This window comes from Tenrec ecaudatus, chromosome 4, assembly GCF_050624435.1.
Source record: "Tenrec ecaudatus isolate mTenEca1 chromosome 4, mTenEca1.hap1, whole genome shotgun sequence".
NCBI classification, from domain to species: domain Eukaryota; kingdom Metazoa; phylum Chordata; class Mammalia; order Afrosoricida; family Tenrecidae; genus Tenrec; species Tenrec ecaudatus.
The window spans coordinates 63258946-63284559 of NC_134533.1; the positions used below are offsets into that span (position 1 = coordinate 63258946).

Here is a 25614-nt window from a genome sequence, read left to right on the forward strand (position 1 = left end):
CCCAACAGGTAACTAGTATGCCACCAGGGCAGATAGGTTAATTTGTAGAAAACAGATGGGGTCTGAGGAGATCAGTATTATGCAAAGGTCAGACTGACGGGGGTGAATGGTTCATGAGCGTTGGGCTCAAGGGTGGATAGGTTTTGCCTTGGGCTCATAGAGGGAGTCTGACATTGGTCAGGAGAAGAGTTGTGGGGAGAAACAAGCTAGTTGGGGCTGTCAAATCCCATACACCACAAGTGCTATTCAAAGAGATGGCTGGTCAGCAGAGGGGGATGAAGCCTAGAGTACAAGTTGTAGACTAGACTGGAGGTTCATGGGCCAAACTTGGCCTTTAAATATGAATATTATGGTTCCAATAGTATATAAAAGCATTGTGTAGTAACTCTTTTAGAAGAGTTAATAGCAGGCTAATCCCAAGGAGTTGAAAATAAAGATGTCTCAGATGTCCAACTATACCAAGATGCTATTCTGCTCTATGTTTGCCCCACTCCTCCTTCTCATGCCTGCTTTCTGTGATCTGCTGCAATACCCCACAGAAACTCACAAAACTGAGGAAATGTCTCCCAGCGTGGGGGTGCTGTTCAGTCCCAAGTCTACAGGTCAGGCAGAGGTAAGCCAAGTGTAGGAACAGAGCCAGAAGCCAAAAATGTGTCTTCTAGCTTCTACCAAAGTTCAGTCCGGAAATGAAGGTATGGCTTTCCAGGTGATATGACCTCTGTAGCACCAGTATACGCAGGACCCCAAACAAGGAAAACACAGGGTAGTGTCTTTAAGTCACACTCTACTAAGATAGAGTCTTAAAGTTGCTCTCAAGGGAAAGCATGCGGCTTGGTTCACACTCTCTACTAAAAAAAAAAATCAAAAACCAAACTCCGTGCCATCAGTGAGTTTGGACTCTTAGCAACCCTATAGAGCAGGGTAAAACTACTCAGGAGAGTTTGTAAACTTGAGTACAAAGCCTCATCTTTCTCCCAGAGTGGCTGGTGGTTTCAAATTGCTGGCCTCAAGGTAATGTCTTAATCTTACAGAAATACTGTCATTTGTAGAGTAGGGAATACCTTCCAAATTGGGATTATAGTGACTAACACAAAGTTCAGAATTATAATACATCATATAAGAAATTATGGCTAATATAGCAGAGAAGCAATATGCCCTCATGGAAGAAGCATACCAGCCTGAGGTCTTGGGGGGGGGGATCAGATAACAGGCATAAAAAGACCCCAAACAAACAAACAAAAACATAGCTCAGAACCAGGGGAGGTCAGAGCAGAGACCCGAAAACCCATCTGTAGACCATGTGACATCCCCTCACAGAAGGGTCACCAGGAAGGGATGAGGGCGTAGAATAACACCAATGAAATACACAATATTCCTCAGGTTCCTTGAGGTTTCCTCACCCCCCCCCCACTATCATGACCCCAGCCCTTCCTTTCATTTCAGGCTAGAGCGGAGCATGTACACTGGTACAGATAAGAGCTCAAGTCACACGGAACCAGGTTAGATAAAACTCTCGGGAACAGAAATGGGAGTAGCGAGACCAAGAGGGTAGAGGGAAGGTGGGGAGGGGAGGGGAGGAAGAAGGAACTGATTGCAATGAACGACACGTAACCGCATCACAGCCCCCAGGGGGATGAACAACAGAAACCATGAGGGAAGGGAAACAGTGGTTGGTGTAAGATATAAAAATAATTATTATTTTTTTAAATAATAATAATTTATTATTTTTCAAGGGGCCACAAGTGTAGGATGGGGAAGGAGGGGGGAAAAAGAAGAGCTGATAGCAAGGGCTCAAATAGAAAGTAAATATTTATAAAATAATGATGGCAACATATGTACAAATATGCTTGACACAATTGATGTAGGGATTTTTATAAGAACAGTTAAGAGGTCCCAATAAAGTGATTATAAAAAGAAAAGAAATTATGGCTAGAAGGACTATAATAATTGACTACAACTCAATTGTATTTATTAAAGTAAATCAATATTTTAAAAATAGAAACATATTGATATATAATTTTTAAACTAGAATATTATGGCCCATCAGCTGGGCTGAGTCACAGTGCCCCCTTTTCACAGGCTGCGTGCAGGGTTATCAGGATCAGATACTCAGGAAGAGCTTTGCATGCACAGGCAGTTAAGAGGCCCCACAGGGCCACTGACAGTTTAGAGCAGTGGTTCTCAACCTTCCTAATGCTACAACCCTTTAATACAGTTCCTCATGCTGTGATGATCCCCAGCCATAAAATTATTTTCATTGCTACTTCATAACTGTAATTTTGCTACTTTTATGAATCGGTGACCCCTGTGAAAAGGTCATTTGACCTCCAAAGGGGTTGCGATCCACAGGTTGAGAACCTCTGGTTTAGAGCTCTTCTGGCATGAGTAGAAGACCAGGTTGAGCTCAGGGCAGGAATGGTGTCAGGGCTGGCAGAAAGAGGAGACTATTTGCCTCAATTCTCTGCCTGTAGGCCATGAGTCATTCCTGTTCCTACCTCATAAGCCAAGAGCCCTGAAGCCTAGAATTTCTCAAACAAGGCCAAGCCTTGACTTGTCCCAGTGCAGAGGATACATACTCCCAGCTCTAGAGACCAAGGGGACAGTGCGCAGGTGTGAGCATCCACGGTTTTTACAAGCATCCTCAAGCTGACTTTTAGGAAAGAAATCACATATGCAGACAGCTTGGAAACTCGAGGTGGAATCCAAAGATCACAAGCTCAGGCGCCACCAAGCCTAACAAACACATGGGTGGGTGTTGAAGCTTCAAATGTACTAGAACTAGAACTCTGAACATGCCACGGGAGGAGGATTACATACTCCTATCATTTTACGCTTCAAAGATTGAGAGAACGCAATGAAACTTACGGGCATAAAAATAATTTAGTTCAGGAAGACCTCTGAAACCAAGTAGCAGCAAATAAGGAGTGGAAAATATCCAGATGCCATAGAGTTGATTCCAACTCCCAGCTGCCCCTCATCTGTCACAGTAGCATTGGGCTCCACAGGGGCTCCAGTGGTTGTTTTCTTTATGGAAGTGGCTGGTCAGGCCTTTCTTACAAGGAGCCTTTGTGGAGACTCTAACCCCAACTTTCTAGTTATTAGACAAATGTTTAACTGTTTGTACAACCTAGGAAACACACAAGTCAAGATAGCTCTTGTGTGACACATGCAAACCACATACCTACTAACTAGTCCATCTTACACTACAAAGGGCACTCAGAATCAGAAAGGATACAAAAGGTAGTCAAGCTTAAGAAAGTAAGACTTTTAAAAGGATCTAAAATGCAGTGGTGCCATGTTGTCCTCTCTCATTCATAAGGTGAGTTCAGAGGTGGTCAAAGGTACCAAACAGAAAGAATCAAATATAGTCCAGGTATCCTGCTTACAATATCGGTTCCCAAACTGGTTTGACCTACCATCCCCTTCTCAGAAAGAAAATTCCTCAGTGTACCTCTGGCAATTAAAAGCTTTCATACTATAACCCATAATCCAGGATCAAGTGTAGGGATCTGCTTGTGCAGCCCCCATGAATCATTCCAGTGCCACTCCACCCCAGGGACATAGTATTGCCTACTTGAGGAAACACTGGCTTAGAAGGACAATGACTTGGCTTTTCCCCAGGTGGTGCTGGGCACCGATAGCAGGCTTATGGACACAGAGATTCTGACAAGGGGTGGAGACATCGCCACCAGGAGCTATGCCCAGAAAAGGAACCCAGGTGGAAGTTGATAACTCTACATGCAAGCATGCTCCGACCCCCATTTCGTGGATCTGTGTCAGCCACTGCCTCTCTAACATTTTTCCTTTGGTATGTTTCTGAAGCACATCTTCCACATTCAAAATTTCTTAGTCTCTTTCTGAATTTTTTAAACGCCACCACACCATCTCTTTCCCAGGACCTAACTCCAAACCAACCTGAAAATTCAGTCTAGTGGGGTACTCCCTGCATCCTTCCTGGCAAAACTTCCTCGTCACTTGAGTGGTTTCTCCATCAGGCTCTTTTCTCTCCTGGGTCTTTAAAAGGAACAACTCACCTCTCATTGCTCCTGAGATTTTCAGGGAATATTATGAGCAGAAGCGAGCGAATACAATTTAATTGAAAAGCCAATGCAGCCAAGAATGTGGTAACTTATTAATCAGCGATGCAAACAAAGCAAACTAATAACAACTTCTGAGCTGTTGGAGCTAGTTTTTAGGAAGACATTTGCATAAAAATACTGTCTTGCCCTTTTTTTGGAAGTTCTTCAAATGAAACCGAGGAGTACCTGCAAACAAAAAACCCATCCTGAAATCAAAGGTCAGATTTCTAAGCCCATCTGTTCATTACCACACTGTCAAGAACCTATGTGAATCATATGCTGACAACGAAAATAAAACCGCTCAGCGCTTTGCGGGGAAGATGACAAGCAGTGTTCTAGTTCAGCCCACGCATTGTAAGGGGCTGCCTTTCATTCTTTAAGTAATTAGTGAGCATCCTTTGTGAGCCAGGTGCTGTACTGGGAGCTACAAATGAAACACACATCAACCTCGTGGTTTATTTTGCAAAATCACTGAAAATTACAAGATATATATTGATTGATTTTGTTTGTAATTTGTTTGTACATGGGTTCTGTAAAGACTTTTCATAAAAATTTAACATTCTTTCCTTACTTTAGTATATCATACCTAAATTAAACCCAACTCCCATCAGACCTATGAAAGAATGATTTAGACATCTCATTAAATCTGGAAGATAAAAATATAGTATCATCATTTTATTTACTATTGTTCTATAAGCTCTGACCAATGTAGTTAGTCCTGAAACAGAACGGAGACGTTTCTGTTTTTCCTTTACTTTAAGTGGCATATTAGTCATTACCCATAGATGATATGACTATTTCCCTGGTAGACTGTTACTCACCCACTGTTGGAACAAGATACTTGGCAATGGGTTTCAAGGGTTACAAGCTGTTCAACCTCTTTCCGTGCACTCAGGGACTCTCTCATCCACACTGTATTCTACATCCAAGATGCAGGACAGGAGATGAGGAGAAGAGGAGTGCAACCAGGAAACCAGGGAGGGCACAGGATCAGCGGTGGCATCAATGGATTGCAACATGTATGATAAAACGTTGGATGTAAAACTATAAGCCTTCATCTAATTCATAAAAGTTTTTAAAATCTATATTCTAAAATTAAATACTCATGGCAGCTCAGGATTTAGAAGAGGGTAAATTTTTCAAGAGTAGAATGTTTAAGTAAATTACATTATAATCACTCAAAAAATCAACACGTGGTAGTATAGACGATTCTATAGCAAGATTTTTAAATGGAAAAAACAGGATGTGATGGTAGTGCACTGTAAAAATGAAGCCGCATATTTAGACTTCACAAGGGAAGAGAATCATGATCAGCAACAACAGCCCAAGGCTGATTGCTATGATGTCAGACATATCACCACTCTCCTCATGCCTGAGCACTGCTAGTGTGACCACAGCAGTCACACAGAACTCACAGACCATACTCACAGTTCTGGTGTTTATTAGGAAACATTACAATTCAGGATCAGGAATAATTAAGGATACAATTCTTCAGTTAGGACAGCTTCCAGCCACATTCATAGGCAGACCTCTCAGCAATCAGCCTTTTGGACTGACCAATCACTGTCCTGGTTAGGTGTTACAAAGCCGTTTTTAACTGCTATCTACGCAGAGGCACCCTACTCTGTCAAAAGGTCTTGGCCCAAGGTGCTCAGTTCTTCAGCTCCATGGATCAGTAAGCCTAGCCAGAAAGTACACTATTCTGCTAGTAAGCCTTATATCTGAAGGTGCTCAGCTTTCTCCCTCTGTGAGGCAGAAAGCCCACCAAACCATTTCTTGCCAGTCCCCTACTGGTCTCCTAGTTCTGCCGCTTCTGCTTATCTACAACTACTTTGAATAAGTTTAGTCAAAGGGCAGGAGAACAGTTAATTTTCTTTTATCTTACTATCTGTTAAATTATTCTAAGATATTATTTATACTAGTTTTATCAAAGAAAATGTTGAGTAGGAGGGGGTGGGGTGAGAGTAGATAGGGGAAAGGAGGCACAAAACAAGCTGACAAGGTGGCTTTCTAGAATCCTGAATGCTACCCACAGGCAGACCAGGGTTTGTGTGATAAGATGGAGTTGGCATTGCCAGCAAAGTGCTCTTTTGCTGAGCCAGGCCTGGGGAAAGAACATGTCCTTCTGTTAATTTGTCTAACTAGCTCAACAGGTTATTCTCCTGCCCCACCCCCACCCCTGCCACTCTCGACGCTCCAGCTGGTTTCACCTGCTGCATAAACACTGAGCAGCCAATCCCACTTCCTGCAGGATGGGAAAGTAAGCAACAGGAGCTGTAACCCGGACACAAAGAGGGACTTCAACACATGAACAGGTCAGAACCCAAGGGCCTTCCTTTAGTCACACCTGCAAACCTGCACTGACCTGTTGAAGCATCTCTTCAGCAGCATTGAGTTTCACCTGGTGTCCTTCCAGACATACTTCTAGGTCCCGGATTTTCTCTCCTTGGGCTTCCACTTGGTCTGTGAGAACACTCACCTGTGCCAGGAAAGAAAACAAAGGTAGAGAAACAGAAACTCTGCTGGGGGCAGGAAACCTTCCCTGTGACACCACACCACTGGGCCTCAGGTGAAGAATGACTTTTCTGTTGCAGGGTAGGGAAGGTGACCTGGGTGAAGGAAAATTCAGGTGGGTTCTTACCTTGCCAGGGGGCGTCTGGACCACTGCCTAAACGATGTTAGTCACATTTCTGGTCCTTGACAGACTCAAGAAAAGCACCCAACAGCCAAGAGAACTCTCTGCCTCTGAACTGGCCCTGTTCCTGGCGCTCCTCTAAGAGGCTTCACTTGGCCCCAATCTCAAGGCACATCTCAGCAGGCTTGCCAGACTTCTGCCACCTCATGGGGTAGAGTAAGCCAAACTTCTGTGTAAACTAACCAATGGCCTTACCTCTTTCATAAGGGTGTGAGGACTGCTCACCTATCAGGCAGGTGTTTTGAACAACTAAAGAATGTCAGACGTAAAGGGCATGTACTAGCAATGACAACAATCGTATAACCAGCTCCACCTGCCACTATGGAAAGGAGGCAGCACTAGCATGTATGAGCAACTCCAAACAGACTAGGAGTTTGTCCACCAACTCCTGACAGACTAGAAACAACTAGGGTCAACTTCTGAAATTTCTGGTAAGAAATGTCCAAATTGGAAAGAGGGAACCGATTTCAAGGATCTACATGTGGCTTCCTCCTGGGGGATGGACAACAGAAAAGGGGGTGAAGGGAGATGTCAGACAGGGCAAGATATGACAAAATAATAATTTATAAATTATCAAGGGCTCATGGGGGGGGGAGCCGGGAGGGAGGGGGATAAAAAGAGGACCTGATGCCAAGGGCTTAAGTGGAGAGCAAATGCTTTGAAAATGATGAGGGCAATGAATGTACAGATGTGCTTTACACAATTGATGTTATGTATGGATTGTGATGAGTTGTATGAGCCCCTAATAAAATGTTTAAAAAAATAAAAAGAAATGTCCAAATCACACTAGGGTTATTTAAATAAGGATTCTTCAAAAATTCAGTTTGTTTGGTTATTACACTTTTTTTAAAAAAGAAGAATGTCCATGAGAATAAAACAGACGGCTCCTTTTTTTCCTAAAAATTAAATTGTAATGAATCCTCTCTAAAAAGGAACACAGTGACTCAACCATGCGGGTCCTGGTTAAAAAAGCTGTCCAATTCATACTCTCCGCCGCAAAATGCTAAGCAGGACCCCTTTCCATCAATCATGTCACTGGGGTGATGTTTCAAATGACACCTCCCTCTGAACATCTGTGTCATCATGGGTTATAAATTCTGGCTCCTGCTCTCTCTTTGATGGCAACTCCCACAAAGTTGCCACTCCAGCCACAATGGCCCCTGCTGTTCTTTCCACTCAAACAATACAACACACCTGCCTGAAAGCCTCCTGACTGACAGCCCCCTCTGCCAGGAGTGTGCTTCTCCAGTGTCTAGTAGCTCCTGGCCCTGCTTCCTGGGGTCTCTTCCTATCAGAAGGGTCTTGCTTTAGTTTCTCCATGGCACTTCTCACCACTTGATGTATTTTATGTATGTATGCGGTTTGTTTACCACTCAGTCTTCCTCTCACCTCTCCCTCCCCACCCTCCCCTGGCCCCACCTCACCCCTACCTCCAAGTGAACTAAAACTTTATAAGAGCAGGATCTGACTCTGTTCACTGATGCATGCCCAGCAACAGAAACCAGGGGCCAGTCAGCTGTGGACATTCCAATATTTTAAAATGAACTAATCAGTGGAAGAAAACACAAGGAAGCAAAATTAAATATTTGGTATTTGTTATATGAGGCCAATTATTATAAAACAGGGGGAAAGGGTAAAAAGGAAAGATGGGCGGAGGGAGAAATCTGCTTCTTTAAATGTTTAGGGTCTTCAATGTTTCTAAAATTATTATTGATTATTCTTATGTTCATAAAATGTTTCCCAGAAATAAGGGCAAGAGACGGAAAGAAACCCAAACCAACCAGGCGAGTACACAACTTCAGTGCCCCTAAGCTAAGGCCAGAGGCTGCGAAGGTTCTGCCCTCTCGGCACCCTCTTCAGTCAGCTACTGGTCGTGTTCACCATCTCCAGAGCTTTTCAGAGCTGGGACTAGGATATTAATCTTTGTATTCTATAAGTTTCAACTCAGTGTCTGAGTTCCCACAGCAGAGGGCCCCTGCTTCAGTGACAGGTTTTCCATCAGAATCCTTAACTTCGCAAGGGAATATAAGCTTTCAGAAGTAAAAAAACAATCCCTTTGTATTTCACCAGTGAAGGTTTCGCAGTTCCTCTCCTTAAAGCAGGAGTCATGGAAGAGTTTCTCCATAGTACCAGCTCCTGGGGATATGCATCAAAGCAATTAGTCTAGACTCAGTTCTAGCAATTTTAGACTCGATCCCGTTAGCATTCACCCTAGTGGATATGACACATGGCTGTTTTACTGGTGACACAGGACACATCTTATCTCCTTCCTCAGAACCCTAGGTGGCAGGGTCTAATCATGTTCATTCTTCTCTCTGACATGGAGCAGACACTGACTCACAGTGACTCTGTCTGCCCTAGTTGGATTGTTGAGACTTTAAATCTTCAGAGGAGCGGAGAGCTTCATCTTTTTCTTGAGGAGCACCTGGTGGGTTTGAACAGCTGACCCTGTGATTAACAGCTCAGTGTGTAACACCCTGAAACCCATCTGTCCACAGAGCAACCAGTTTGCAGGTGCTTGTTAATGCACGATAAAGAAATGGATAGATTCACGTGCGCCTAAACCCCAATTTACTTTCAACTTCATTTCAGGAAATGTCTTCTTTTAACAACATTCTCTGGGGCAGGGAGAGCCCCCTGCCCTTCCCTCCCACTCTGGGGAAGCTACGAACTAGAGGTAACAAGATAAGCTGGTTCTCACCAGGAAGACCCACCTGCAATATGAGAGACTCCTTGTCGCCTTCTAGACGAGCCAAGCGTTCCTGGTAGGTTTCATTACTAGCGGCACTGTGGTGGCTTCCCTGCGACTACAGAGGAAGAAAGGATGACACTTAGAAGATTGGGAAAACATCTCACCAGCTTTCAAATGGAGAATGCAAATTATGAGAGCAGTTTGGCTGATTATACGTGCAAAACCACCCACCAAAACAGGAAAACCACAGGGTTTCCAAAGTACTTTAAAGAGGACCAGACCAGATGCCGCTGAAAGGTGTGCCTTGAAAGTTGGCAAAACCAGCCCCTGAATGACCTCACCTTTGCCAGGGAGCGCCTGCATGGAGTTCCAGACCCAGTGCTGCTTGAATTGTCTCAACATGTTGGGCTAGTTTAGCTGGAGGCACTGGAGAGGCACCAGCAACAATGAGGGTCTGCGCTTTGAAGAGACCTGGGAACTGCTACCATTCACCAAGGAGCTAGGTAGGAACAACTCCTGCACAGCATCTGGTATTGACTTGATGAACTGTGGACCCATGGCACAGTCGTCAGCATGGAGGCCTATCGTGAATATGACAATGGGCTTGGAGAGTGGGGGTGCCCACAGCACAGTCCTTTGCTTAGTTGCATATTCCCTCCAGAAGTAGCTAACCTCATCCTTGGAAAAGCAATTTGGTAGCTGGGGTTGCATACCATGTTTCCACAGCACTAGAGCTGCGGGCAGTCATCTAAGACAAGTATCTTCAGAAGAACCCAAACAGGGGCCAGAGAGATCCCAATGCAAACTGGAAAGCAGTTACAAACCATGGAAAACAGAGGTTTGAAAAGGAAGGTGACGATCAAGTGGTCCCGAAGGGATCAGTTATCAGGCATCAAAGAACAAAAAATCATATCATTGGCTGCACACCTCCATGATAGGATCGCTGAAGACAAATGGGTGCATAAGCAAATGTGGTGAAGAAAGCTGATGGTGCCCGGCTATCAAAAGAGATAGTGTCTGGGGTCTTAAAGGCTTGAAGGTGAACAAGCGGCCATCTAGCTCAGAAGCAATAAAGCCCACATGGAAGAAGCACACCAGCCAGTGCGATCACGAGGTGCCAAAGGGACCAGTTATAAGGCATCATGCAAAAAAAAAAAAAGATATGTGTGTGTATATATATCCGTGTGTGTATGTGTGTGTGTGTGTGTGTGTGTGTGTGTACCATATTGAATGAAGGGGGAAGTGCAGAGTGGAGACCCAAGGCCCAAGTGTCGGCCAATGGAGATCCCCTCATAGAGGGGTTTAGGAGAGGAGATGGGTCAATCAGGGTGCGAGGTAGTACCGATGAAGAACACAGCTTTCCCCTAGATCCTGGATGTTTCCTCCCCCCAAGTACCATGATCCGAATTCTACCTTGCAGGGCTGGATAGGGCAGAGGTGGTACACTGGTAAATGTGAGGGCTGGAGGTACAGGGAATCCAGGGTAGATGATACCTTCAGGACCAAGGGTGTGAGGGGCGATGCTGGGAGAGTGGAGAGTGAGTGGGTTGGAAAGGGGGAACTGATTACAAGGATCCACATGTGACCTCCTCCCTGGGAGAGGGACGGCAGAGAAGGGGAGGGGGGAGGGAGACTCTGGATAGGGCAAGATATGACAAAATAACGATGTATAAATTACCAAGGGCACATGAGGGAGGGGGAAGCGGGGAGGGAGGGGGAAAAAAAGAGGACCTGATGTAAAGGGCTTAAGTGGAGAGCAAATGCTTTGAGAATGATTGGGGCAGGGAATGCATGGATGTGCTTTATATAATTGATGTATGTATATGTATGGATTGTGATAAGAGTTGTATGAGTCCCTAATAAAATGTAAAAAAAGAAAAGAGGAGGGAAAAAAAAGAAAATGATTAGGGCAAAGAATGTACAGATGTGCTTTATACAATTGATGTATGTATATGTATGGACTGTGATAAGAGTTGTATGAGCCCCTAATAAAATAAAAATGAGAGAGAATTTGCAGCTACTTTCGAAGGCACATCTGCCCTGGGTGTGGGCTCCAGGGAGGAGGAAGGAGGGTGGGAAGAAGTAGCAAGTGGCATTAAGCTGCCCAGATATCACTAACGTTCCCTCCTCCGTATTAAAACAAGGGGCCCACAGTAGGCCATCTGGAGGATGGATGAGATGAAAAAGCAGATCTTAGAAAATGGGGCCATGCCTATATAGAGGTCTAAATAAAGGCATGTACACATGAAAATATATTTATATATGAGGATGTGGAACCAGATCAATGTGTGTGTGTGTGTGTGTGTATGTTTAGTATTAAAGTAGCAGATGGACATTGGGTCTCCACTCAAGTACTCCCTCAATGCAAGAATACTTTGTTCTATTAAACTGGCATTCCATGATGCTCACCTTCCCGACACAATCGCTGAAGACAAATGGGTGCATAAGCAAATGTGGTGAAGAAAACTCATGGTGCCTGGCTAACAAAAGATATAGCATCTGGGGTCTTAAAGGCTTGAAGGTAAACAAGCATCCCTCTAGCTCAGAAGAAACAAAGCCCACATGGAAGAAGCACACCAGCCTGTGCGATCACGAGTTGTCGAAGGGATGAGGTATCAGACATCATCAGAACAAAAAATCCTATCATTGTGAATGAGGGGGAGTGCAGAGTGGGGACCCAAAGCCAATCTGTAGGCAATTGGACATCCTCTTAAGGAAGGGTCATGGGGAAGAGACAAGCCAGTCAGGGTGCGATGTAGCAGCGATGAAACATACAACTTTCTTCTAGTTCCTAAATGCTTCCTCCCCACCCCACTATCATGATCCCAATTCTACCTTACAAATCTGGCTAGACCAGAGGATGTACACTGGTACAGATAGGAACTGGAAACACAGGGAATCCAGGGAGGATGATACCTTCAGGACCAGTGGTGAGAGTGGCATTACCAGGAGGGTTGAGGGAGGGTGGGTTGGAAAGGGGGAACCGATTACAAGGATCTGCATATAACCTCCTCCCTGGGGGATGGACAACAGAAGAGTGAGTGAAGGGAGACATTGGACAGGTTAAGATATGACAAAATAATAATTTATAAATTATTAAGGGTTCATGAGGGAGAGGGGAGCAGCAGGGAAGGAGGCGGGGAAATGAGGAGCTGATGCCAGGGGCTTACGTGGAGAGCAAATGTTTTGAGAATGATGAGGGCAATGAATGTACAAATGTGTTTTACACAATTGTATGTATGTATGGATTGTGATAAGAGTTGTATGTGCCCCTAATGATTTTTTTAAATGCTAAATAAGAATCAGGGGGGGGGGGAAGAAAATGGGGACATGCCAGTGACAGTAACTGGATTGACAGGATAAGCTCCAGTGTTCATCTCCCCGAAGGAAGGCATGGTTGTGCAAAAGGAGAGGTCAGGGAGGAAACCCAACCACTTTCTCCTGAGCCCACTGGCCCACATTCTGATCTTCAGAATTAGCTCTCTAAGCTTACTCCATGAGTGACGACACCTACTTTCACCCCTGATCCCAACTTATCCAGTGTACTTCCTGGTGAGGGCAAGTGACAGGGCCAGGCCTGGTCCTAGAACAGAAATGAGAACCAAGCATTCTGCATTCAATCCCAGGAGTCCTACTAGTGAGAGGAGCAGTGCGTGTTTGTTGAAGACACTGAGGGAAGGCAGACCCCGGGGCCATTTCCCAGGGCAGCTGTACCAAGCACAATCCAGAGACGGGACATTCTGCCTGTTACCACCCCAGTGTCTTTTGTCTCAGCCTCTCAAGTCAGCTTCTTATTCCTGGTTATGGAAGCTCTTTCATGCCACAGACAAAGGGCCGTAACAATCTCAAATGACTTCTTTGTTAATGACAGTTTACTATAGTTCCATTAATTAATATTCTGGTTCTAGCATGGTCAAACTCCTGACTCGCATCCAAAGATAATAATTATAGCCTATATTTTTTCAGAACCTGGCAAGAGAAGAGAACAGTTTATAAGAACAGGTCAAATGTTTCTCTCTCAAAGAACCCTGAGGGATTCCCAAATCAGAGAGCCTAGAAAAAGCCCAGGTACAACACCCCAGTGAAGTTCTACATATTGGACCCTACTGCCAGAGTCAGTGCATGCTTGGGGTCACCCAGCACTAGTCAGCTGCCAGCTTTCCAGCAGGTGAAGGAGATATTTCCTTTCTAAGACACTAAAGAGTCACTACACCAATGGTCTCTTATTCAAATGGTATAAAGTGCATTCCTCATTATAATGAAAGGCCTACCCACACAATCACCAGGAGAGGCAGACGCTTTTATTAGTTGACAAAAAATAAGGGTAAGAAAGGACGATGACGCCATCCATGCCAGAGAGTCTGTAACACTTGCTAGAATTGGATCAAAAGCTTGCATCCACTCTGGTGGTGATGGAAAAAGAGAAGAGAGCAGTCAGTTCAAAGGGGCCCAGAACCGTATGGTTGAAAATCTAACTGCCTGGATGTGCTTCGGAGAAGGATGACTATTCCTAAGGCAGAAGTCCGGGAGAACTTTCTCGTGTTGCCACAGAAAGCCACTGTTTAAAGAGATAAACATCATCCATAAAAATACCCTTAGAGCTTAGAGTCAACAGGGCCCAGGAGAACCCCCTGCTTTCCGATAAGCCTTCAAAATAGGCCAAAGGCTAAAGGATGATACGGAACCCGGGTGGTGCCGTGGTTACTAACAGGTCAGACAGAAGTTAGAAACTACCTGCCGCTCCTTGGGAGAAAGAAGAGGCTTTCTACTCCTTAAAGAGTTAATATGCCCAAAGCATGTAAAACTTTGGTAAAGTGGAGGGGCAGCGAAAAAGAGGAAGGCTTTCGACACATGGGCTGCAAGAATGGGCTCAAACATAGGAACAGTCAAGAGTGAGCACGGCACAGGACAATGTGGTGTTCGTTCTATTGTGCAGGGGATGCTATGGGTAGGAACCCACTAGCTGGCACCTAACCACTGAGTGCAAGTCTTGGAAACTCACAGAAGTAGTTCAACCTCGTCCTCTAGGGTCGCGGTGAGTCAGAATTGACTCAGTGGCAGTCATTTTTTTTTTAAATGGGCCCAAAGCCAAGCAACTCTACAGAGACCAATACAATGTAATCCAAGCACACCGCAAATACACAGCTAACACTTACCTGGCACTAGCATGAGGGTAGGCACTGTTCACTGAACCTTACAGGTATTAATTCATTTAATCCTTCCCACAACTCCAGGAAATGAACATTATTTTTATTCTCACTTTGCAGATAAAGTGACTGAGACACAAAGTACACGAACAGACACAATTCATGATTTGCCTAAGTTACTCAGTGGCAAATTAAAAAGCTTTCTGTTGTCATAATTTCACTGAGGGCAGGCCAATTTCAAGCTTCATTTATTCTATGTTCTGGGATTGCACACTCATGAGAGAATTCACGTAGAACTTTGCTGCTGAAAAGAAAAAAGGAGGAAATATGGCCTGAACCGAAATGCTTCTTCATAGAAGAGTGGCTAAATGTACTAGGGTTCATGTATACTAAGGGAAGGGTCGCATGCTAAAACATGAGGTAGGTATTTATGTACCATCATAGAAACATAGGACATAATCAACGTTGAAAAGGGCAGGATGCAAAACACAGTGTGTTATCTGAAAACAATACTACCCAATTGCATAGGTATTTATATATGTGATGAAAATACAATGTAAACGTATCTAGAAGGTTACAGAGCAACAGTAAAACCATTAACAGCGCTCTCCTCTGGGGAAGAAGCATAACTATTTCTGAACCTATGGGAATTTGGGGGTGGAATGTTTAATCAAGGTACACTTTTACTTCAACCATAATTTTGTCTCTTAGGAAACTTACACAATACATTTCTTTGCTTGAATAATTAAAATGTATTTAAAAATCTATAAGCACTGAGAACAGTGGTCCCTGAACATTTTACTGTTACCTGCAAGAAATCTAAGGGGCACAATAATCCTCTCCCAGCAGTCATGCTGGTCCCTACAAGGAGGAGGCTCATGTAACCATACGGCCCAAGTAGGGGCTGTCACCTCCTTGGAGAAATCCTTACCTCCTGGTGACTTGGTCTAAGCTTAGCCTATTGGTCATCTCCCAGTCTCAAATCATTGTTCCAGGAGAACAGAGAACCTTCCTCCCACACAGTCCTCCAAATCCCCGCTGGTTTCTGACAAGCCTTTGAAAGGTATGAAACAACAGTGAACTCAGAAGCTATCCCGACAGAAGTCTGCAGTATGACCATCCTTTGCTTTTGCTGACAAGGTTAACTGTGGTCATCTTAAGAAACCAAAGCTCCTCTGCAGGGCACAGGCCAGAATAAAAGGGCACTCTACCTCGAAAGTACCTGAGGGCAGAGCCATGAAAACAATTCTTTTAGAACTATCTGATGAATGCTACTGCCCAAGCTGAGGATCTGCGTTTGGGAAAGGGGACTCTATTCCAGTAATTGGGCAACAGGTCCATTCCTTTCCGGAAGCCATTTCTGCATTATAAAAGAGCTGCACTATCAGGGAATAAAAGGTCAAATGGCTATCAAAATGGCCTTCCAATGACTGAAAAAATGTATTTTAAACGATAAGGATGTGACGCATGTAGTTCTCTGTCGTGCACCAATGCTAAAAGAACTTATTCTGTACAAGGGGGGACCTACCTCCTTAGTTCGACTAGTAGGTTGGCAATAAGAGGCTCAGACCAATACAGAGATCGCACAACTGGATCCCTGAGGTAGTTAGTTTATTGTGCCAACCTGACCGATAAACACATGTGGGGTTAATTGAAGGGCGGAGGGATAAATGGCTCGTTGAGCCTCACCTTTCTAGTTCTCGGGTCTCTTGCTTTGTGATGGTCATACCAAGGTGCAGCTGCCTTAGCTTCCCTGCTTCAGCTGGCAAGGCTAACTTCCTGCAAGACATCCCTGAGGAGAAGCCACATGGACCTACCCCGATGCAGCCCTGGGTGCTGGAGCAGCCATGTGGAGACCCCTGCCAGCGCCGAGATGCTTACACATTCACTGACTCGGCTTTCCTCCTGCAGTCGGTATCATTGTGTCTGTTTTGTGAGATGGAGGAGAACTTTGTAGATTGGTGTTGGACATACAGGTTAATGGGTTAATGTTGGACTTGTGGGCTTGGGCAGCACTGGGTTGGGATGTTTTCTTGATGCACACTTAACCTTTATATAAAACTCTCTCTTATACATATGAGTTGCTGTGGATTTGTTTCTCTAAAGTTCCCCGACTAACACAATCCCTGAGTGATTCCAGGTGGTAGTCTCCAAAAAGTCTTTTCCATATTCTGAGTAGCTCTGTGATACAGCAGGAGGGTACAAATTCTCCAGATCTCCATGCATAAAGCCAGAGGGAGAGAACAGTGTCTGTACTGCACTGAGAAAGAGTCAAATAGTCTACCGGCTAAATTTCTGTTCCTTCTCATTCTGTGATGGCAAGGAGAGGCGATCTAGCCTGTGGAGGACAGAGAAGACCTATAAAACCTGCTTTAGTTTAGTTGAATCTACTGTTGTGTGTGCCCAGAAGATCCACTGCCATCGACTTTATCCCAAAGTCATAGCAACACTATGTAAGATTTCTAAGACTGTATATCTTTATAGGAGCAGACCACCTCATCTTTCTCCTTCGGTGTGGCTGGTGGGTTTCAACAGTCAATCTTGTGATTCTCCGCCCACCACCAGGATGGTATAATTACCTTTACTGTAACCATGGAGCTAAGAAGGGGCTGTCACCTTCCTCGAGAGAGCCTACCTCCAGGCAACCTGATCTAATCTTGGCCTATCTTTCTTTAAAATTTTAACTCAAGGACCGAGCATGGTGGTAGTGGTGCTGTCAGTGGCCATGACCACCTCTATGTAGAAAAAGCTGGTTTGCTGTGAGAGTCAGCCCATGAAGCTAGCATACGTGTAAAAGAAACCGAGAAAGAAGCTGGTGGCTTTCTTGTCCCTGGCTCATACTGGCTAAAAAAATAATTCTCATCCCTTTCTGTGGTCCACCTTTGGCCTAGGTTTGTTCAACTGAATTTCTGTTACTTGTTAGTCCTGACTAATGTCATTTGTCTCAAAGGTTGGTCAAACAATTGACTAAAACTTACTCCTCTGGAAACAAACTTACAGTAAAGAACTGTTGCTATTTGTATGTAGTACTAACTTGTAAGAAAAACTGAACCAACATTTGTTTGCTTTGCTCACACTGGCAATTTTTAAGATGGTTGTTAAGTTCTGAGCCAACTATAGTTAAAGCCAGAATTCTGATAAAGGACCAACGGGGATCTACTCTGTGCACAGGGTGTGTCTGCGCAGGATGAACTGGGATAAAAAGGCATCTGGTCTCCTTTGTGTGTGTGATGGATGGCTTTCTAGTCACCACCTGTTGGTGTCCAGTCTTGTTTCCCACAGAGCTCAAGAAGGCCGAGACAGAACATTAATACTAGGTACAACAGACGCAGGGATATCAACAGTGGCCGGAGAGAAGGGTGGCAGGTTAAAACAAAACAAGAAATAAATAGTAACTACAATAGGGTTACAAGACATAAAGATGAAAGAGGACAATGAATAACAAAGGGTACATAAGATAAAAAACACCCAACAATGAATGAAGAGATTGTTTCGAAGAATTGTATGTCAGACATGGCTGTACAGTTGCAGATGTAACCAGGAGGCTGAGAGTTGGAGCTTGCCTGCTCCCGGCCTTTGTCCAGTTGAATTTCAAAGCAGACAGTACGTGCTTAGAGGAGAACTCTCCTCGGGGCCCTTTCACAGAGTCCCTATGACACTGCCTTCACTAGGGACAGTGGACAGGCCAATAATCATTAGCAGACTGGGGCTGCACCGAGCTATTTTCAATCTCAGGTAGAGCAATTATCTCAGGCTCCACATCGTTTACATAGAAAAACACTACATGCCACAGAGTAATAGAGCAATACATTAAAATGTAGGGTTGGGGGAGTACAGAAAGTCCTCTTTATAGCAGGATGCTCTAATAATGCCTCTGTGTAATATAAACAGTTCTGAATGATCATAGAGAAATAGAAATCATTTAAATGGCTTTGTTTAAACCAGAAGCTAAAAGACACAGTGCAGTTTATTTCTTCTACTGAAAGTTTTAATTGGCTCCTTTTGCACAGAAGTGGCAAAGTTTATGATTTAGGACATATCTGTAAAGAGCTATAAAAATTACTCAAGAGAACAATAATCAAAATACTTCCAGTCTGGAAAGAAAAAAAAATATATATGCCTAAGCACCAACACAAAGCTCATTGTGAGCTAAGAGCTCTGGATTCATGCCTCTGGCACACACCACCGAAAACGTGTTCACTTTTCCATTGTCCCTGAAGAGATGCCCACAGTTTGAGTCATATCTCCATGGCCATAATCTTTTCCTCCTCACAAGCATTTTACTACATATTTTATGTACTCTGTGCTTTATGTATATTTATAATTAACACAATGAGAATTTTAATACCCAGCATCAGCCAATAAATTCATAAAAGCTTGAATTACAATTTCTGTTCCAATCTGGAAGTCAGGTCAAATTTAGGTTAAACGTCAGCTTTCCAGCCCAATTGCTGGCCTGGCAGCCTCTCAAAGGCATCACCCTCCGACTAGCATCAGACTGCCTGGTCCCATGACACTTGCTCACTCTTGGCTTAGATGCTCCAGTGTGGCTGAAGAGGGAGAGTCATGGTATACTCCCAGCAGCCTTCTGAACAAAGTCTGAGTGCAGAGTCCAACTCCTGGGTTCTACCAGAACAGCGCACCCTTCACATGTGCTTTTGGGAAGGCTGGGTGGGGGCAACTCTGGAGCATTTCCTAACACATCCCAGGAGACCACTGTCCACACTGTGCAGTCAACACTGCACTTTGAAAAACACCAGGAGGGGTGGTTACAGAGCAGTCAGATTTGGCAGGTGAGAGGTCACAATGGGATGTCATTCTGTATGTGAGAAAGGAGCGTGGGAAAATTCTAAGCCAGTCAGCCCCACCGTGTGACAGCTCTGTGCTCCAACTTCAGTTGTACAGAGCTGGGAAGTGCCTCTCAGAGTTCCTGTTTTAGAGGTCTCAAAATAAACAGGCCTTCTTTTTATGAAGCCAAGTTCCTTAGTCTTCATCCTTGATGGCTCAGTGGTAGAATTCTTGCCTTCCATATAGGGCATATAGGGCATGTTTTTCATGTGCAGCTACCTCCCATCTGTCAGCGGAGGCCGGGGTGTTACTATGACGTCAGACGCGTTTCAGTGGAGCTTCAGGACTAAGAGGAACTAGGATGAAAGGCCTAGTGATCTCTTTCCAAGATCAGTGAATGAAGCACAGCCTATGGAGCATAGCAGTACTGTACTTTCTGCAGTTGATTGTGAGGCTGATGCGGAACTGGCATCCCTCCCTTCTGTTGTGTGTGAGCTGCCCTAAGTCAGGGTCTGAAGTGACAGCTACTAACCACAACAAATCTTTACCAGGCTAAATGGTCACAGTTTCTGCAGGAAAAATGTCAAAGTTAAAGCTCTGTCACCACTCACATGCCAACCCGTAACAAAAAAAACAAAACTGAACTGTCATTGAGCGGATGCCGGCGGCTCACAGCGACCCTATAGGACAGGGTCCAACTGTCCCTGTGAGCTTTCGAGGCTGTAACTCGTCACAGGACTAGAAAGCCTCATCTTTCTCCCTCGGAGAGACTAGTAATTTTGAGCTGCTGACCTCACGGTTAGCAACCAAATGAGGAACTACAACGCCAGCTTGGAAAATCTAGACTTTGCCACTAGCAGGTACCCTGATGCAGATCAGACTAGAAGGTCCTGGACAGAGTGGGAGAACAATTTAGAACACCACTCAACATAATTAAAAAGACCAAACTTACCAGTCTAAGAGTGACTGGGGGAATCGCTAAGCCCCAGTCACCCTCCAAGCCTGGAACTGAACTCACAACAGACAAGCCTATAAGTTGAACAATGACAACAGGGAGGGACAATGACTCCTTGGGATCACCAGCCAAAGAAATCAAAAGGGCGACATTTGCTCAGAGTTTGGAAGACAAGAAGGGTAGAAAAGAGGAACAAATGGGAATGGGAAACCACACAGAATGGTAGTGGGCTGAGTGATAGTGCATTGTGAGGATTGCAAACAATGTAATAAAGCAAAATGTTTATGAACAGTACTTTCACCCAAGTCACAATGAAAGGAAATAACAAGAATGGGACCGTAATAGTAATAATAGCAGGGGTGGGGTGGATCACCAAGGCTGTAGGGTAAATCCCATCACTGCATGCCCCAGCTTACCCTTCATGAAACTAACCAAGCAGGTTGTATATAATCAGGTAGTTGTAAAAGGAAAACCTCACCCCTACATTTATTGGTCAGGAATTTTAGGGCTTTCTGGCAGTGATTATAAAACCTACTTTTCCCAGGACAGTCTTTGGCACAGAATTAAATAACTTTTTCCCCAAATACAGTGTGAGGGAAGTGCAATCAGATATTTAGTTACCAAACATCCATCAAGAGAGATTCTGTCTTCCCTTTACTTCCCTATAACTTCCACATCTTGGTTTCAATTATATTTCAGGGGAAACTAAATGTTGGTTGTAAAGACTGGCATTATCAAATGAGCTAAACATCCACCTTTAGGAATGAACAAAGCAGAGTTAATAAATTCCTCTTGGTTAACCATGTTCATGATGCGTGTTTATACAACCCTGTCTTAGTGTGTCCCTGGCTCAAGCATTCCTGAAGTCCGACTAAGTGTTACTCTCTGTGGTAAACCAATGATTCCTTCAAACAGGTTTTGAGTCTTATGGGCATATGATAAATATCATCACAGACAATGTATGTAAGCCAACAGCAGAGGCATGGGGAGGGATCAATAAGCTTCACCTTTAAGGAAGAGCGGAGCGGCACTTCAGTGAAAGCACCACTTGAAGGACTGACTCTCGATGACTGTGAGGTCCCTTGGGACAGGGGTGGAGAACATCTGGCCGTGGGCCAGATAGGCCCTCAAAATCATCTATCCCAGCTAACATCGCATGCCTTACGAGAGAAGCAGTTCCAGACACCACATTGGGCGTGAGTTCCAAGGGAGAAAGATGAGGCTTCCTCCACTGCAAAGGCTTGCAGTTGTAGAAACCCACAGGGATAGCACTACTCTGTGCTATGGGTCACCATGAGTGGGAATCAACCTCATGGCAGTGAGTTTTGCAGGCTAATTTTTAAGTTCATAAATTGGTATGGCCTGCAAATGATATTATAAAGATCCACATGGCCTGTGGGAGAAAAGGGTTCCCACCACTTCCCTATGAGAAGAGGAAACGAAAGCACCTTTGGAAATAGTCCTCCTGACATGGATTAGCTAACAATGAAGTCTTCTTGACAGTGACCATCCTTCACACATTCTCATTTCTGGATGCCCTGAAGACTGTCTATAATATCTCCACCCACAGGGTGGGCATAATGAACATGGAAGCTCCTAACAGATCTGCTTGGGGAGCCAGATTCAGAGTAAGAGAAATATAGTTCACTAAACAAGAGCCTTTCCAAGTTGCAGACTTGGATAAGCTTAGTCATGGCTAAATTACCCCTTACCAGGTGCTTGGATACGTAAGTGGCCTACTGCACTGAACCACAGGAGAAAAAACACATCTAAGTAATCCAGTATCTTGATACAGAGATGATGTTAAAGTCATATGAGAGTAAAGTGAAGTGGCTCTTTGAGGCCTTTCTTTGTCTTGTCAATCCCAGTAGACAAGCTGACTGACTCATTATTATTGAAAACACCTTTAGAAGCAGAAAGGCAGCATTGGGTGCCATAGTTGGTGTTGGGAAGGAATAGAGATCCATCATGAGTGTTTGCAAAAAAAATGCCCAATGCCTCCAGGACTGCCTAGATTTTCCATCCAAGGAGCCAAAAATTGAACAAGCATGAGGGAAAGAGCCACCATAGCTAGAGAACACGGGATTAGGCGAGGGCTGGTGCTTTGGTTGCAGGAATGCCTCTGTCCCTAAGATTCCCAAATGATAATGAATTCAGGGGAAGTAGGTAGGAGAGTTTTGCTTGAGAAGTAGAGGTAGCCACAACATTGAAAAAACAAAAACTCGTTATCAAGTCCATTCCAACTCACATGACAGAATAGAACTGATCCTGTGGGTTTCTGAGATTGTGAATCTTTATGGGAGTAGTAGAAAACTTCATCTTGATCCTCTGGAGCAGCTAGTGATTTTGAACTGCTGATCTTGTAGTGAGCAGCCGAAAGGGGAATCCACTACATCACCAGAGCTCCAAATACAACATTTTAGCAGGGATTTTAAATATGACTAAAGGGAAAGATCCAGTGTGCATTGAGTTCAGGAGTGCCAGGGAAGAGTTAGGTTGGGAGTGGTGAGCCTATTCTTTCAAGAAAGCCAGTGGTAGAAGGAAGGTGAGTTATAAAATAGGCATGGGAAGTGCAGTACAGGGCCAAGGGCAGTTTTGTTTGATTTGTATTTCTCTATGAATTAAAGGAAAACATTTCTGCCCAGGGCAAGAAACAAATAGTCAGTGAGAAATTGAGACAGTAACAATCAGAGGAACAAGTAGATTGGAACAGGATGAGGTCGAGAGGACAGGCTACTGGAATATCTGTGCTGAGACGGCTCAAGAAACTAGAGGAAATTGATAAATGACAGCTCTCATGCAAGGGAAGCCTGTGTCTGGAGTTAGACTTCTCTGTGTGTCCATTTGTCTTTGTAGCTCCTCTTCCCAAAGTGGCCAGACTATAAGAGCAGTCATTTGAACCCCAGATAACACGGAAAGTCACACCTTTACAACCTGAGAGTTCATTGCACATTCTGCTGAGGAATTCAAGCCAAGGGCATGGGGAATCCATAGTGATCCCATTTTCTCTGTAACCTTGGGTTGGAATTTGCCTAAATTCAAGAGTGCTGGAAGCCAGAGAGCAGAGTGGAGATGTTGATAGTGCTGAACTTTATGCTCCTGGCAATGAACTCCTACTTAGAGGGTATTGGGTGGGCAGCACAGACCCCGCATGTAGTTATTTTTAGAAGTTTTCAATGAGGGTGTGGGTTGGAGCTACTGACATCAATGCTGCACAGGTGTGACATGTTTGTGACTCTGCCAAGAACCAAGCAGCTGAGTAGCAGTGGTCCTCTGGACATCTGTCCCTAGGCTCTATCTGTTGGGAAAAGAGTTGGAGAATAGGCGCTGTCTGGTTACCCTTGACCTGGCATCCACAACCAAGGTGGCAGACTCAGCAGCCAGCAAGGCTTCTGGTACCCTGATGGCCAGGTTATGGCTGCCTCTTCTAGCATTTGAGAAGGGGCTGATAGCTAAAGGAAGAATGGTCTGAGATGTACAAGGCAATAACCCCCCGAAAAAGCAATTTTTTTCAAAGCTATGTATTTAAAGTTGTTTTGTGTGTGTGTGTGTGTCTGTGTGTGTGTGTGTTTGTACATCACCTATAAAGTACTCTCCATTACACTTAATACATTTGTCAAATCTGCGATTCCATTTTTGGAAACACTTTTCAAACTCATCTATTTGGATGGCTGACAGCACCTCCTTCATTTTTTTCTTTACCTCGTCTATGCTGTCAATGTGGGGCAAAAGAGGAATGCTTTCTGTTTTTTTGCTAAAAACTGGCACACTGAGATGGTTATGCGAACAGGTGCATTGTCGTGGTGGCAAAACCAGTCTCTCATCTGCCACAAATCAGGACCTTTGTGGTCACACACAGTTATGCAATCTTTTCAGAACCTCTAAATAGAACGTCTGATTAATAGTCTGGCCTAGTGGAACAAACTCCAAATGCACTATCCCCCTCACATAAAAAAAAAAACAAATGATCATCATTTTGATTCCACTTGATGAGCTTTTTTTTGGGGGGGGAGGGCAAGATAATGATGACATCTTCCATCGGCTTGATTAATGTTTGCTTTGGGAGTCATAAGAATAGCACCATGTGTCATCACTAGTAATGACCTTGGGAAAACAGTCTGGGTTGCTTTGGAGCTGTTCTCTCAAAGGCATCCACTTGATGTTCTTTTTCTTCGTAAATCAGAACCCGGGGCACACATTTCACAGCGACCCTGTTCATTTCCAAATCTTCTGTTAAAATTCCCTGAACCATGCTTCAAGATAGTCCAGCTACCTCCCCATCTCTCCAATGGTCCATTGTCGATCTAAGAGCACAAGTGCATGAATTTTGTCGACATTTTCATCTGTTTGAGTTGACGGATATCCAGAACAAGGTTTGTCATCTATCGACATTTCACCCATTTTGAAATGAGAAAACCCCTCGTACACTCGAGTTTTCCCCATAGCACTGTCCTTGTAAGCTGTGCTCAACATCACAACAGTTTCTGCGGCATTTTTCCCCAAGCAAGAACCAAAGTTTCACAGCCACACGTTGTTCTCGTACATCGGCCATCACAAAAAAAAGAAGTTCAGGTGAAACTACTTTAAAAAAAAAGTTCACTGTGACCAGAGAGAACCTTCCCAGGAGACGCCACTGAGTGCACCAACCTGGAGTAAGTTGCTCGATGTTCGCCTAGAGGGTAAAATGTGTACTATGAAAGCTCTGCCCAGCAGCGCTTTTATCTATTTATTCGGTTGTTTGTTTTGGGGTGGTTTTTTTTTTTTGGTACTCTCTCATATTGCTAGGGAAAAGCCAAACTGGTCCTTCCTGTTTCCCTTTCAATTTCCCCCTTCCTGGTAATAGCCACTAGCAGTTAAACTTTTATTAAATGTTTTCTACATGCACAGTACTATGCTAAGCATTTTACTTGCATCATCTTACTTGATATCCTCATAAAAACCTGTATGTGCATGTACTGTTATTTTCCTTAGTTTTATAGATGAAAAAAAATCCAAGCTTTTGAAATAATATGCTGAAGATCACAAAGCCAGTAAGTGTGGCAAAGCCTCAGGATACTAACCCAAGGTAAATTCTGAATTTCATGGTTTACCTATTGCCAGTGTCCTATTTCCCAAAGGCCAGGGAACAGTCTCTTTTCTGAGCAAATGCCTTCCCCTAGCTCTGCGCTACCCTGATCAAAGGTGCCTTCCACCTTGCTCCAAAATTCAAAGACGGTCTTGCTCCAAAGCATTATCCTCTTAGACCGACCGGCCAGAGA

At 44.2% G+C, this 25614-nt stretch overlaps 1 protein-coding gene across 4 annotated transcripts in view; it reads right to left on the bottom strand.

Annotated features, from left to right (window-relative positions):
- PPFIBP2 (PPFIB scaffold protein 2) overlaps positions 1-25614 on the bottom strand; it is a 181805-nt gene that overhangs the window by 59063 nt on the left and 97128 nt on the right. For all 4 annotated transcript variants that reach the window (XM_075546129.1, XM_075546130.1, XM_075546128.1 and 1 more), the window contains 2 exons: positions 9489-9581; positions 6445-6558 (listed from right to left, as the gene is read on the bottom strand). In XM_075546129.1, the coding sequence (XP_075402244.1) occupies positions 6445-6558; positions 9489-9581 (207 nt within the window). The remainder of the gene's footprint in view (positions 1-6444; positions 6559-9488; positions 9582-25614) is intronic.